At 40.3% G+C, this 15,252-nt stretch overlaps 1 protein-coding gene across 4 annotated transcripts in view; it reads right to left on the bottom strand.

Moving 5' to 3' along the window:
• The window catches only part of LOC105481376 (MAP7 domain containing 3), a 34,264-nt gene extending 19,218 nt beyond the window's left edge, over nucleotides 1–15,046 (bottom strand). For 2 of the 4 annotated variants that reach the window (XM_011740912.2, XM_011740914.2), the window contains exons 1-6: nucleotides 14,848–15,044; nucleotides 9,460–9,558; nucleotides 9,271–9,354; nucleotides 7,833–7,996; nucleotides 4,370–4,487; nucleotides 3,584–3,688 (exon numbers count right to left, since the gene is read on the bottom strand). In XM_011740912.2, the coding sequence (XP_011739214.2) occupies nucleotides 3,584–3,688; nucleotides 4,370–4,487; nucleotides 7,833–7,996; nucleotides 9,271–9,354; nucleotides 9,460–9,558; nucleotides 14,848–14,917 (640 nt within the window). In that variant the 5' untranslated portion in view covers nucleotides 14,918–15,044. Of the gene's footprint in view, nucleotides 1–3,583; nucleotides 3,689–4,369; nucleotides 4,488–7,832; nucleotides 7,997–9,270; nucleotides 9,355–9,459; nucleotides 9,559–14,847 lie in introns of all 4 variants that reach the window. The other 2 variants (XM_011740913.2, XM_011740910.2) reach the window with 2 other exon arrangements.
• Nucleotides 15,047–15,252: the final 206 nt, after the last annotated feature.

The following is a 15,252-nucleotide window of genomic DNA, read 5'->3' as shown; positions in this document are numbered from 1 at the left end:
TTTACCCTACAGAGCCATTCTTTTGATATCAGGTATAAAGTTATTGATAGCTGTAGCATCATGGCCAAAAAATGGCTTTCAGAGGCTCGGGTCCTGGACCTTACAAGTTAAATAGTTATAACTAGTATTTTTAAAATAAAAATGAATATTAACAATTGGTATAGATGCCACGATTTAAGCAACCCAAGGAGAAATAATCTGCTTCCGTGTAGACACTTTCATTTCACTTGAGATATTCTAGCTCAGAATACTGAGAAATGTCTGGTTTTTTTTGTTTTTTTTTTTTGTTTTTTTTGTTTTTGAGACGGAGTCTGGCTCTGTCACCCAGCCTGGAGTGCAGTGGCCAGATCTCAGCTCACTGCAAGCTCCGCCTCCCGGGTTCACGCCATTCTCCTGCCTCAGCCTCCCGAGTAGCTGGGACTACAGGCGCCGCCACCTCGCCTGGCTAATTTTTTGTATTTTTTTAGTAGAGACGGGGTTTCCCCGGGTTAGCCAGGATGGTCTCGATCTCCTGACCTCGTGATCCACCCGTCTCGGCCTCCCAAAGTGCTGGGATTACAGGCGTGAGCCACCGCGCCCGGCTGAAATGTCTGTTTAAAAAATAATTTCTCGGCTGGGCGCGGTGGCTCAAGCCTGTAATCCCAGCACTTTGGGAGGCCCAGACGGGCGGATCACGAGGTCAGGAGATCGAGACCATCCTGGCTAACCCGGTGAAACCCCGTCTCTACTAAAAATAAAAAAACTAGCTGGGCGAGGCGGCGGGCGCCTGTAGTCCCAGCTACTCCGAAGGCTGAGGCAGGAGAATGGCCTAAACCCGGGAGGCGGAGCTTGCAGTGAGCTGAGATCCCGCCACTGCACTCCAGCCCAGGCGATAGAGCAAGACTCCATCTCAAAAAAAAAAAATAAATAATAATAATTTATCTTTCGGGGATTTGTAAACTAAAGTACATGTTGACAACACAGCATCATCTGAAAATTCCTTGAATTAATAACATGATTGAGCAGCATGAACCACAGAGGTGGTTCGATCATGTGATTAAAGTCAGTACCTTTCATTAGCATACTGCAAAAAATGACAAAATGGTGTGAGCAGTTATTATGAATCAGCAATGAGTAGAAAAAAGCAGACTACTTGAATCAACCCAGATTTAAAATAGTTATTTAAAATATTACAGGTTACATTATTAACTTCATTTGAGTTTAAAATGTTGATCTCTCTGAATTGACCAGGTTTCATTTCAATTTAAAGGTAAGACATTGCCAATATGGATTTTATTTCTTAGAAATCATTAATTATAGCATTCATTATTTCAGAGTGTGCAACATACTGTACCTTTAAGCAAGTTATTTCACAAAGTGTCTTCCACACATACCTTCTTGTAATAAAAGTTAATAAAGAAATCATTTTAAAAGTTTTATTTGGAATTGCTCCGTCACAGTACAATTTAACTAATTATTATCCTGAAGTCATAATCTGTCCCTTCTCTTGACCTGTCTCACTAATAAGGCTTTTGCTCATTATATTAAATATGTAATAAATGTCTATGAGATAAATCTTTGCTAATTCCTGAAAGCAATTAGATAGTAAAACAGAGTCAATGCTTGTGGAACAATTAAGATATATTAACATGAAAGTACATAAACATGGCACTGCAATTAATGTTATCTAATTTTTCTAAAGGATTTAGTTGGTGAATAATAAATTAATTTTACCATATTATAAGCAAGGTGCCAGAGAAAATCTTCCCATATTAATCTATGAATGAACCCAGACTATACATAAAAATGCTTTGGGAAAGCACATTGAGGGTGGAGGTGGTAAGTGGATGAACTTTTCTCAGACCAATACAAGAGAAAATGTGATATACTCAGACTGACAATAAAATAAAAGACCTCTCAAGCTCATCATTGAAATTTTAAGAGTCCTAAAAGTACAAATAACACAATGTAAGTTTGAACAGAAATCCTTTCCCCCTCGAAATCCTTTTCAACATATTAAAAACTATATTGTTTTAGGCAAAAATGGAAATCTTTTCCATAAGGTTAAGTACTGCTACAATTAATTACACTTTAAATGGTATCCAAAATCTTTTGCTGTACTGGAATTTTACAGCAATCAGCATTGCTCAAAAATTGTCGAGACACCTAATAATGCAAAACAAACATTTTAAAATTCAAACTATAATTACGCCTTATTCAATTCACAAGGCACAAAAGCCATCCTTCCTCATCTTTTTTAATGGCTAAGTTTAAAGGAATGATGTGGAATTTGTTCTCTCTTTTTCCTCTCAAGAACACTCCTTTTTTTCCTCTGGAAAGAAAAGGGATCCTTTTTTTGGATTGATGGGTACGGTTGCCTAATCCATTTCAATTATCAGTGAGAGGCACCATGTGCTACAAGCCAGACATGGTTATTGACACACACTTGGATATAGATTTTTCTTTTAATAAGGAACACTAATTAAAAGGGTACATACCAGAAACAAAAAGATATTTGAATTATTCATAGTAGACAACTTCACTGTATTTGAAACAACTCTGTGTTGCCATTAGGAAGAGTAGTAAAGTGGAGCTTGGCAATACGTCTATCATTAAACATCATTATCACTTTATTTGCTTTTGGGGGAAAACACTGACTTATAAATGAAAGGTACAATTTAAATATCATGATCCATCTATCAAATGACCAAAATATAGACCATAGAAAAGGATGTTAGAGTAGAAATCACTGAATTTCTTGGAGTCTTAATTATAAAACAAGGAAGGCAATTATATTTGTCTGTCAATTTTCTAAGATAATTGTGAATAACAAATATGACATATGTAATGCAGATCAACCTGTCCACTGCTATATATATGCTATTATTTTTCTAAAATGAGGTAATATTCACAATACTTAATGGAAATTGAATAACTAGTCTAACCAGTCTGTAGAAAACACAATTTCACTTATAGTCTGGTAGAATATGAACTGATTTTCAAATAAATAATTATGCCACTTAATGGCAATGTCTTTTGACCAAAATATGTTTCAGTTTCAGCTACTGAGGTCCAATAATCCCATCTGATATGATTAACACAAACATCATGAAACAAGTATATTGATGAAAATACAAGGCCAGGCATGGTGGCTCACGCCTGTAATCCCAGCACTTTGGGAGGCCGAGGTGGGTGGATCACTTGAGGTCAGGAGTTTGAGACCAGCCTGGCCAACATGGTGGAACCCCGTCTCTACCAAAAGTACAAAAGGTAGCTGGGCATGGTGATGCATGTCTGTAATCCCAGCTACTTGGGAGGCTGAGGCATGAGAATCGCTTGAGCCCATGACCCATGAGGCAGAGGTTGCAGTGAGCCAAGATCATGCCACTGCACTCCAGCCTGGGCAATAGAGCGAGACTCTGTCTCAAAAAAAAAAAAAAAAAAAAAAAGTATGACTAACTCTCTCCCTCTGCTGTAAAGTAACATGGGACTCTTTTGAAATAAACCTAAATGTTCCACAATCTAAATAGGTGGTACTGTAAACATATAAATAACTGATTTCATTAAATAGAAATTCAGTAGAATACATGAAATAACTACTTACTTTTGGCAACGGAATTTTGAAGGCTTGCAGATGACAAAGGCATTTGTCTGATTAAAGCAGAAGCTCCCTGTTCAAGTTTTTCAGTAGATGCAGATCGTTTATTGGCTGAGAAAAGACATAATACTTACTGTAATCATATTTCAAGGAGGAAAGCATCGTTAACTGAAACAAAATGAGTTTTCATGATGTAGTTCTATGGAGCACAGACTTACATTACTCAAGCTCACAATATTCACTGCCAGTCAATCAATTTTTTTTTTTTTTTTAATTGAGACGGGGCTTCACCATGTTGGCCAGGCTCGTCTCAAACTCTTGACCTCAAGTGATCTGCCTGCCTTGGCCTCTCAAAGTGTTGGGACTACAGGCTTGAGCCACGGCAACTGGCCAATCCTTCTAAACTATATAAATTTTACTTTTGTTTTCTGAAATTGTGTAGAATTATGTGCATATAAGAAAATTTACACTGAATCAACAGTAGACAAGGTAGACTTATTTTTAAAAATATGCATTCGATAAGCTGTGTAAAGCTTACTCATTATTCATCATTTTTCTGCTGATTATAAGTTTAAATAAGATTTTAGGTATATTGAGCTAATTAAAATCTACTATAACATTTCACCTGTTTCCTTTGCAATGGCATATGATACAAATTTAAGTTTACTATGTACAGTATTTTTGTTTAGGATACAAACACTAAAATCTTGCTGTAAATGCAAGCTTCTACTCATAGCCAATATTTAAATAAGAACATAAACAAACTTAAAATTTAACAGGTGTATTAATTACCAGTTTTGCTCTCAGAATTCGCCATTGCAGAGCCTCCCCATGACCATCTTTTTTGCTGATAATCGTCAGCAAGTCTCCTCCGTTCCAAAGTACGATAAAGAATGGCTGTAAATTTTTCCTATTTAAAATAAATGCCAATATATTTTTACATATTCATTATATTAGTCAGTATAATTTTGATCTGTAGCTTATAAAATAAACCATAACCAAATTTCTGTCTCAGGTAAAAGTTTAAGATAATTGGCGATATGTCTCAGCTATCTATCAGTACCAGTGCTTCTCCTAAATAACTCATTTTTTTTTTATCTTATGGACCCTGCATTGAGAAAATGACCACGCTTTCCTCTTTGTTTATATCATTAGGAAACTTAGAGCCAAATGTGTAGCCTCTTTCTAGCAACTGTGCAAAGACTGATTGGTGTACTTTTGTGTATGCTAATCATACCTTATGTTTTATTTGCCTACCTTAATTTTCCCCTCTGCTTGATTCCCCCAACCATTTATTTTATCATCTGGTGTGGTATGTATTTTTAAGTTATCTTAAATTCTTTGTGGAAGGAGGCAGGGGAAAAATCAGCACACATGAAAGTTAAATTTATACCGGAATCATCTATTATACTCACATCTGTAACAGCTTAAATTCTGGTGTTAACTAATAAAAATAAAGTTTCAAAAAAGACAATCAATATATTTGTCTTGACCTCAACTTTAACTTAAACTGATTAAGACAACAGCTATACAAAGTAAATGCCATACTGTAGCAAAACAACTCCACTTCCAGAAATGAGCTCTTCTCTCAAATATTTCTCATCCTTGTACTGTACCACAGCATGAACTCAGGTAAGCAAATCAACTTTTAGGACCAAAGGTCTTCTATTTTTCCCTAACAACAACCGTTTCACAGCAAACGCCATTCTTACAAAGCCTCTACTGTTTCTACCAAGGGCAAAGATAAATGTACTAGGAAAATGGAGAGGAGCCGTATCTTCTGAGAAGAAAAGCAACTGCAATTCTTAAAGTTGATATAATGGCAACATTTGAAAACTGTATTTTCTAACAGAAAGGCAGTTGTTCTGAATTACTTAGAAACCCTGAAACTATAATAGACTAAAAACAAAGATTAACTTTGTATTATTAAACTATTTCTGATTCTATTCCACTGTTTCCAAATGCATTACCTACTGTGCTCTCTTCCAGATCCCTTCTCACACTATGGCCACCCAGGGCTCACGTGGAAGTTCCTATCCCATTTCATATACACCTCAGCACCACTGAGTATGGGTTTTTTTTCTGCTCTCCAGAATTCCTCTCTTTTGCTATATGTAGCCTGCTTCCAGTGTCCCATGTCCCCTGTTCTGTCTGGGACTCCCCTGCACTAGCTATCTGGGGTTTTCTTTTGCCCCTTCTCCTGCCATGTCCGTGGCTCCCTTTCTGTCTGTAGTGTCATTCTGCTGCATTCTCTTCTCTTCTCTGTGTTCTCTCTGGCAGCTTCCTCTTTCTCTAAGATAGTCTTTATTTTTTGGTCTCAGTCCCTGTGACTTGTCTCTCTCCTCCATGGACTCCCACTCACTCTACACACAGTTTATATTTCACTTTCTTTGGTTCTTTACTTAGTTCTTGGTTCTTTCTTGGTTTATCTTTACTTAGTTCATTCTCTCTCTCTCTCTCTCTCTCTGGCCTTCATCTCTTCACTACAGATAAGTAAAATAAGAGATGTTTCACAGAGGATGATGGGAAGTGACAGGAATTCTGAATGAGAGTCTACCAAATACTAGAGCATGAAACAGAACATAAACAACCACAGAAAAAGGTTCAGAAAGAGAGAGACAGAGACACAGTACACCATGGACGGGGAAGAGGTGGTATAAGAAGTGTCCTAGAATCAGGAAGCTCTCCAGATCGGGTGCAGGGCTGGAGAGGAAGCACGTAGAAGAGCAATGGTATGGATGAGGGAGGAAACTGAGCACCGCAGAGAAAGACAAGAGGAAGCTTCATGGGAGAAATGGAACCAAAGAGAAAAGGAGAGAGAAAAAAAACGTAAATATTAGAGCGACAGAAAATAAGAGAGGGAAATAAAAATACAACACACTGAGAGAAAGGCAGGCAGAGGATATAAAGATGGGGAAAAACAGACAGAAGCTAAGACAAAGACAGAAAAAAGAAAAGCGAGCTGCCTCAGGCAGAAAAAGGCCAGAGTCAGACAGAGACCAAAAGATAGACTAAGGTTTATTTAGGGACACTTAAGAATCCCTGTAATGGGCTGGGCAGGGTGACTCACGCCTGTAATCCCAGCACTTTGGGAGGTCAAGGAGGGTGCATCACGAGGTCAGGAGTTCAAGACCAGCCTGGCCAAGATAGTGAAACCCCATCTCTACTAAAAATATGAAAATTAGCCAGGCGTGGTGGTGGGCGCCTGTAATCCCAGCTACTTGGGAGGCTGAGGCAGGAGAACTGCTTGAACCTGGGGGCCAGAGGTTGCAGTGAGCCAAGATCATGTCACTGCACTCCAGCCTGGGCGACAGAGTGAGACTCTGTCTCAGAGAGAAAAAAAAAAATCCCTGGAATAAAGAGAAAGAGAGAATGCCAGGAAGATAGAGAACGGTGTCACAGAGACCACGCTAGATTCAGAAGGAGTCAAGCATACTCCAAGTCAAGTAGTGAAATGACCTACAAGAGAAAAATTAGGTGTCAGAATCATACAGAATGAGACAGGTAGCCAGATGCCCAGTACCACAAAAGACAAACTGAAGAGGTACAGAAGTGAAAAGGAGAGGGCATAACAAAGCCACGGACTCATCCCAACAGAGTGCCAAGGACACCAAAAGAGAATCCAGCAAGGAAACGAGAGGGGCAGTGCCACAAAACAAAAGCAAGAATGCTGACTCTGAACCACACATCCAGAGGGGCCCTGTCAGGAAAGGGAATGTGAGGAACATGGGGACAGAGGGTAGAGAGGGAGAGAGTGTGAGTGTGCACCACAGAGAGCCAGGGAAGCTGAAAGGGAGAGCGAGTGCCCTGATTTGGCTCGGGAGTCACACTCTTAAAGGAGTTGTGAGAAATCGGTCAGATGAGGGCATGTCAGGGAGGGTCAGACAGTGGGGTCTGCCCTTATTCTGCAGGCAATGAGACAACAGTGAATGCTTTTTGGTAGTAAACAGAGCCACTCAGAACAAAGCCCAGGCCACAGGTACCTCATGTGCAAGTCCTGAAGGTGGACGGGGTTTTGTTCCTGGATTTGGAATGCTCCCCATTCCCTAGGCTAGTGGATCTAAGCTCCTGGGATCTTATCAGGACATGAGTAAGAGCCTATATAATGCTGAGGGGAAGGGGAAACGAAGAAGAAAGAGCTGGGATTGGTTCCCTTTCTACAGGGCCAGTAAGGCAGAGAAGGCCTGAGAAAACAATATTCCAGACTCAGGCAACACAGATTATCTTCTCATGTATAGGCTGTAAAATTACGTACCTTTTGTGCTTCATCCTTCTGGTGTCTTTTTTCTTCTGCGGCTATTCTCCGTTGTTCTTCTTTCTCTTTTCGTTCCTTCAGCTTTCTCTGTCTTTCCTCCATCTGTTTTTCATATTGGAGCTTGGTCTTTCTTTCTTTTTCAAGTAGTTGTGTTTCTTTATTGGCTGAAATATTCCAAATACATTTTCAAGGTGTAAGAGCCAAGAAAATATTTAGGTTTTCCACATCACATACACAGAAGGAAAAAGTTAACATATCTCATTCCCTTTCTTAACACAACCTGTGCTAGTAACTAAAGATTTATTATAAAAGTGAACAGAGGTAGCCACTGAAGAACCATTTTCACTGAGTATTCATTTAACTCTGGAGAACTGGATTGTCTATGCCAAATGACTCTTATCCTGTCCAAACTACAATTCCAAATTAAGAAAAAATATTTTCTTTCATGTGATATTTCTGCTGATTTGAGCTAAAGTCAAACCCTACCATATTAATATGCTGTACATTAAAATACTAATTTTTAAAAACCACATGGACAGGATATATGTTTTGTTCCCTTCTACTAGGAAACTTCTTTCAAAGTCCTCATCTATACAGACCATATTAAACATGCCAGTTTTACATTAATGGACTCAACCATATACCACATTATAGGAGAGCACAATTTTTTCTATATTCAAATTTTCCCTCACTAAATGCTTCGGAAGTGTGACTCTGTATAAATTAGGATCTAAAAGGATAATCTTTTTACAACTTGGTAACATGCTTTTCATCTTATCTATATTAGGATTATTGGCAATTTATTTTCAGTTTTAGAATCACTTTTACTGGCCAGGTGTGGTGGCTCACGCCTGTAATCCCAGCACTTTGGGAGGCCGAGGCAGGTGGATCACGAGGTCAGGAGATCGAGACCATCCTGGCTAACATGGTGAAACCCCATCTCTAATAAAAATAAAAAAAATTAGCCGGGCGTGGTGGCAGCTGCCTGTAGTCCCAGCTACTTGGGAGGCTGAGGCAGGAGAATGGCATGAACCTGGGAGGCAGAGGTTGCAGTGAATCGAGATTGTGCCACTACACTCCAGCCTGGGTTACAAAGTGAGACTCTGTCTCAAAAAAAAAAAAAAAAAAAAAAAAGAATCACTTTTACTGAAATCTCATTCTGATTGTTTTTACAAATATTGAAGAAATTTCCAGACCTTAGTTTTCAGAAAATCAAAGCTAAGATACACTACTCCTCCAAAAATTAAACAACTTAATCAAAGAATTTTCATGGGTCTTCTTTACCTGATTTAGTAAAAAGATTTAATCCAAAATAATATGTAATATAAAAATTATACTCTATCATATAAACAAATTAGGAGGAGTAAGTTAAAAACACTTTGCAATATATAACAACATAAAATTCATTTTGATTTTTGAAAAAAGGTCTAAAATATACCGTCTTGCTGTCTCCTTTTCTCCTCTCTGCGCTCTCTTGCTAATCTTTGTTTTATGTCATTTTTAAGCATGGATCCATCGATTACTAAAAAAAAAAAAAAAACAACAGAATATAGTTAGATATTAATAGGATATCAAATTTTAAAGATATGACACTTTGACATCTATCAAAGCATCAGAGAAATTATACCTGGTTTAAATGTTGATCTTATATTTGAGGAATGGGTTGCAACACGATTAACCACACCTTGCTTCCTCCTTTCCTTAGCAATCTCATTTGCTGCAGCAACTAAAATACAGAGATAAGGAATTAGATGTTAAGAATACGAATAGCTAACACAGGAGTCAGCAAATCACGGCCAGTTGTATTTGATGATAAAGGATAGGATCACTTCTATAAATCATGACTGATTTCATCTGGGTCAACAACAAAGATATATTGAACACCTATGATCTTCAACAATACTTTAACAAAGAATTTAAAGTGTTTACTAAGATGGGCCAGGGTATTTGCAGACATAAAGATAATTGAGTTGTTAGTGGCGGTGGCAGCATAAGCTTGTGGATGAGTAGGAGCCAATGATTAATAGATCTCAAAAATGTCTCAAACGAAACATTACACCAAGTGTTAGAAAAACTGAGCTGGCAAGGAATTGGAAAAACTAAGCTTCACCATAAATTGGAAATTCAGAAGATAACAGGTTAAGAATTTATGGATCTGAATCGGGAAGCAAAGTGTTAACAGTGAAATACTCAGTGAAAGATCAGGCCCAACCAATGTTAAGGAGTACACTTATAAATTACCTAAATCAGGGGCTTTCTACCCTGATTGCACACTGGAATCACCTAACTCACTTTTAGAAAATCAGCAATGCCTGCCTGCCCGCTCCCCACCACCAGTCTCTTGGTGTGGGGCCCAGGCATCTACAGTTGTTAAAAGCTCTATTCTGATGCATATTGAAGGTGGAGAAATAAATAGGCTTTTAGAAAAAGTAATCTCCAATGAGATGGTATCATTCTAGGTAGATGTCAAGCAAACAAATATAAACTGTACAAGGTGCAAACAAACGTGTAAACAGGCAGAAAAGTGATAAACTTCGATAAGGGTGAAGTGTAAGATTAGGAAAGCACAGTATGAGGAAAAGCAAGAAAACTAAAATTCCAGGATGACACACATGAGTTATTATAGGGGAATCCCTGAACCCTTTAATTCCACATATGGCTATATCTAAAATGCCCCACAATACTGAGCATCTTCAAAAAGAGTATGAAAACTAACTCTTCTTCCCTTGTAGAAATGCACAGGAGGTAAGCCCCTGTGATGCTGCATACAAGTCTGGTTTCTATGTATTAAGAAAAATATAACGGTTGAAGATGGGCAGTTAAAGTAACTGAGGGAATAGAGGGGCTGTCCTTGGACTTATAAAATGAATGAACTCTGAGGTGTTAATTGCCACTGAGGGAGTTATTTTACAGCATAACCTTGAAAGTGACATCACAATTGCTGCCATAAGGATCACCATTTTTTTTTTTAACCCCAGGGGCTGAACAGCCCAGATAATATATGACCTAGCCTAATTTGAAGACGAGACTCTTCTCAGCTTCCTTAATAATTTAACTACTGGCAATTCCATGGACCACAATTATTTTCTGAATTTGAGCACTAGTATATTAACAAAAATTCTTAGTCTATAGACACTCCTATATACCCACTTGCAACATTTTTATGTGAGCACAGAGAAAACAATAAAGTACTTGTAGTATTGTTTTTACACATTCAGTTCTCCTGTTTAGAAGTCCTAAGGATAGTCTGTATTTGACATTATTTAGCTGATAATTTCTCTCAAAATCTACATTTTTGGCCCAGAGTGGTGGCTAATGCACGTAATCCCAGCACTTTGGGAGGCCAAGGCAAGTGGATCACTTGAGGTCAGGAGTTTGGAACCAGCCTGGGCAACATGGCAAATCCCCATCTCTATAAAAATACAAAAATTAGCTGGGTGTGGTGGTGCACACCTGTAGTCTCAGCTACTCAGGAGGCTGAGCCCAAGAGTTTGAGGCTGCAGTGAGCCTTTAGCATCCCACTGCACTCCAGCCTGGGCGACAGAGAGAGACCCTGTCTCAAAAAAAGTACATTTTTACCAGGCTAATTAAAAATCTTATTAAACAGAAATAACCTTAGAAGTAGCTGTGGTGAGAATAATGAACCAAATCATATAAAGGTTAATGTAGTAGTAGTATCAAATCTGATTTTTAGACCTTTGTATTCAAATTCCTACTGGTAAGAAATACATTAACAGAAAGGACAGGGTTTAAAAATTATTTAAAATGTCCAGAAAATGGGATAACACCTTTATGTCTGGATATATTAAAGTCAACATTTTATTCAACTTCATTGAATGGAAGAATTTACTTAACATGCATTTAAATGAATGAGGGAATTTACTTAATATTCAGTTAAAAGTAACAGCAAGGTATTTCTGTAGTCCTTATACTAATTCTAAATCCAAAATTAAAGTAAAAGCTATATTTTGTCCAGAGATTAAATAAGAAAATGTGTAGTTTATTACTAAAACTGAATTATGAATCTTAATCTGTATTTATGGAACTTTTCTAAAAACGTCCATAACACATATTGTATATCATGTCACCATTTACAAAGCTCATTTGTATTACTTCATGTAAATTTTTTTTTTTTTTTTTTGAGACAGAGTCTTACTCTTTCACCCAGGCTAGAGTGCAGTGGTGCATCTCGGCTCACTGCAAGCTCCGCCTCCTGGGTTCATGCCATTCTCCTGCCTCAGCCTCCCGAGTAGCTGCGACTACAGGCGCCTGCCACCACACCCGGCTAATGTTTTGTGTTTTTTTTTTTAGTAGAGACGGGGTTTCACCGTGTTAGCCAGGATGGTCTCGATCTCCTGACCTCGTGATCCGCCCGCCTCGCCTCCCAAAGTGCTGGGATTACAGGCGTGAGCCACTGCGCCTGGCCTACTGCATGTAATTCTTACAACAATCCTATAAAGTGAACATAATTATTTTCCCCAATTTTTTTTTTTTAACAGTTGAGGAAACTGAAGCTAAACATAACTTTCCCAATTCACACAAGTAGTAAGTGGTGAAGCCAGAACTTGATTTAACTGTAAATTTCAAAGCAACTTTATTTTGAAATATTAAGAAAAAATAACAGGAAAAGAAATCTGCCATCAGCGAACCATAAAAATCAGGCAGATTCACAGAATTTTGCCTCACATAGCAAAAGCCAAAGTCATAGGGCTGAGACTTTCAGAAGACCTCCAAGTTCAAACCAAAGATAGCTGTCTTGAAGACAAAATTGGAGACAATTTTCTACAATTTAGAGCTGTCTACAATGGAATGGCTACTTGGAAAAATATTAAGCTCCTCATGAGAGTGCCCATTCAAGTGGTAGAAGTGCACCCAGGGTTTTACAGCTGGGACTCTGGATGCCTGACAAGATAATCTTAAGGTTTCTCTCCAACTCTAAAATTCTATGATAATCTGGCTGTCAATTTCAGTAACTTTTTCTGCATTGGTAGAAATTATTCTTTGAATAAGTTATTCTAAACTGAGAAACACTGGTGAATTTAGAAAAACAAGAAGGGAAAGGTGATATGTCAGTGGCAAGTTTCTTACGCTCATCTGGTTGAAATATTCAAATTAATTTTTATTTTAAAACAATTCTGCATAAAAATATAAACATGTGTTTTGTTAAAATAAATATTCGGTATGTTACAACCTCAGCACAGTGCTATGCACAGAAAACATCACTTGACAAATATATATTTACACTTTATATGTAACACACATATATATATACACACATGTATCTGTTGAATGCATACACAAATGTATAAAATAAATGTATTTTGACTGTGCTGTGCATTTATATGTTATGTATTCAAGACAGTTTTAACTCTTGCTGACAGGCTCCCAGCAGAAGATGAAAACAACATTTTAGCAAAAACATCTTCTCCTTGACCCTTTCAGGAAAACGCTGAGATCTAAAGGGCAGTTCTGGTCAAGTTGGTGCTCTGTGAAAAAAGTCTAACGTGCGATATTTCCAATTCCTAACATGAAGTGGGCAGCAAGGATTTAAACCAGGGTTCTAGGTTAAGACTTCTACGTGGCTGTTAAGTTTTTGGTTTGAAATGCTGTGAATTCAAGTATCTGTCCCATATATAATTTTAAAACACTTTCCAACATCTGATACACAATTGTTTTTAGGGGTTTATCCGGCTCACAACTTCTTCACCATATTGGAGTAATGCTGGTTAATCTAAATCACTGAAATAAACCAGTGTCTGAGAGCCACGGGTACCAATAAGCAACACAATTTATTGGAGACTCTCTTTCTAGGTGAACCGTAAGTTTAGACACGGAAGGAAGATTCTTTTCTCCCTGATGAATGGTGAAAGTGTATGTAGTATATGCTTCTGACACAGTCTTTGGAGAGCTGATTCAAAGTCTTCTCAAGCTTCCCAGTCGTAAACAATCTAACTTTTTAATTGCAAATGCAAAAAAAAAAAAAAAAAAAACCCTAACAAATTCAATTAAAAGTAATAAAATCGTTTTATTCGCGCTCATAGCAGAGGGAACTAGTCTAACAGGCTAAAGGCAACCTCCTGCAAGGAAGAAATCCTCTCTCAGGTAGTGGAGCCGTCTCCTGGACCAAGCAATGCGCTGTCAAATTGTGTAAGATTAACGGTTTTCGAGGAGGGAAAAACTTTTTGGCGATGGGACCCGTTGAGGAAAAAGCACTCTGAAGTGCTGATTCTCGTTCAGTTCAGCCTAGGGACTGCAAGATGTCCCACGGAAGATGACATCTTGTCTAAGTCATGTGCTACAGCAGGCAAATCAGGAGATGCAAAGAGCCAAGTTGCATCCCAACTTTTAAATCAACTTTTAAGTATCCCCACCCTCACCCAGCTTCTTCCCTGAACCTTGACTGGGAGGGTGCAGGAGGTAAGCCTTTGGGAGAGGCAAGGACTGCGACAGTAAAAGCGCCTAAACTCGCCACGACCCGGGCTGGGGGATAACTCAAATTTTCCGTGCCTGGAAAGGCTGCCTGGCCACGGAGGCGGAGGCGGCGCCGGCGCGCGGAGTCCCCGCGGGCGCCCGCACATCGCAGGCAGCTGCGCGTTCGTTGGGGCGGCTGCGCGGGCGGCCGCCGCCCCCCAAGGGCAGACGGGGCTCGGGGCGGTCCGCGGGGTCCGGGTTCCAGCCGCCCCCGCCCCACCCGTCGAAGCAGAGCCTGTGAGTTCCCTCGCGCCGCGTCCGCGGGGCTTAGACCGTTGGCAGCGGCAGTTCGACCGTTGGCGGCGGGACTCAGGCGGCTCGCGGCGTCGGCAGACCATTTCAACCCCCCACCCCCGGCCCAAGGCTACTCCCTGTCCCGTCCCAGGGCACTCCGGCGGGGGTGAGGGGAGGACCGGATAGCACGAGGCGACTCCAGGGAAAAGTTTTGTGGCCCCCGCTGCGCCGCTCCGACGGCCCGGGGGCTGCGGGAGCACCACCTCCCACGCGGGCCCGAACCACCCTCGGGAGCCGCCCGCCCGCTCACCCATCCGTGCCCGCAGCTCTCTCAAAGATGTGCTGCCGCCAGCGCCAGCGGCGGCGCCGTCCGCCATCATCGGAGTCGGGACCGGAGGCGGTGGTGGCTCTCCGCATACATTGCGCAGGCGTCGGCGCGACCTCCGCTTGGGCCTTGGCCTGGCTGCCGGTAGGCGGGGCGGGGCGGGGCCCAAAGGGCCACCGCGCCCGCCTCGGACCTGCGAACCAGGCAGGATTGCCCCTTGCGTCCCACGTCCTGACCGGCTGGGCAGCGACTGCCTGGTCTAAAGAAACCCTCTCCTACGTTCCGTGCTCTGCCCCTACTGCATTGTGGGGACTAGCCAATCAGCACCCAGCTTGGCCCCCAACATTCCTTTCTTCACCTTTACCTAGCAACGCAGTAACATTTCTTCGT

This window comes from Macaca nemestrina, chromosome X (assembly GCF_043159975.1).
Source record: "Macaca nemestrina isolate mMacNem1 chromosome X, mMacNem.hap1, whole genome shotgun sequence".
Lineage (NCBI taxonomy): Eukaryota > Metazoa > Chordata > Mammalia > Primates > Cercopithecidae > Macaca > Macaca nemestrina.
This window is presented reverse-complemented; position numbering and strand designations above follow the sequence as displayed.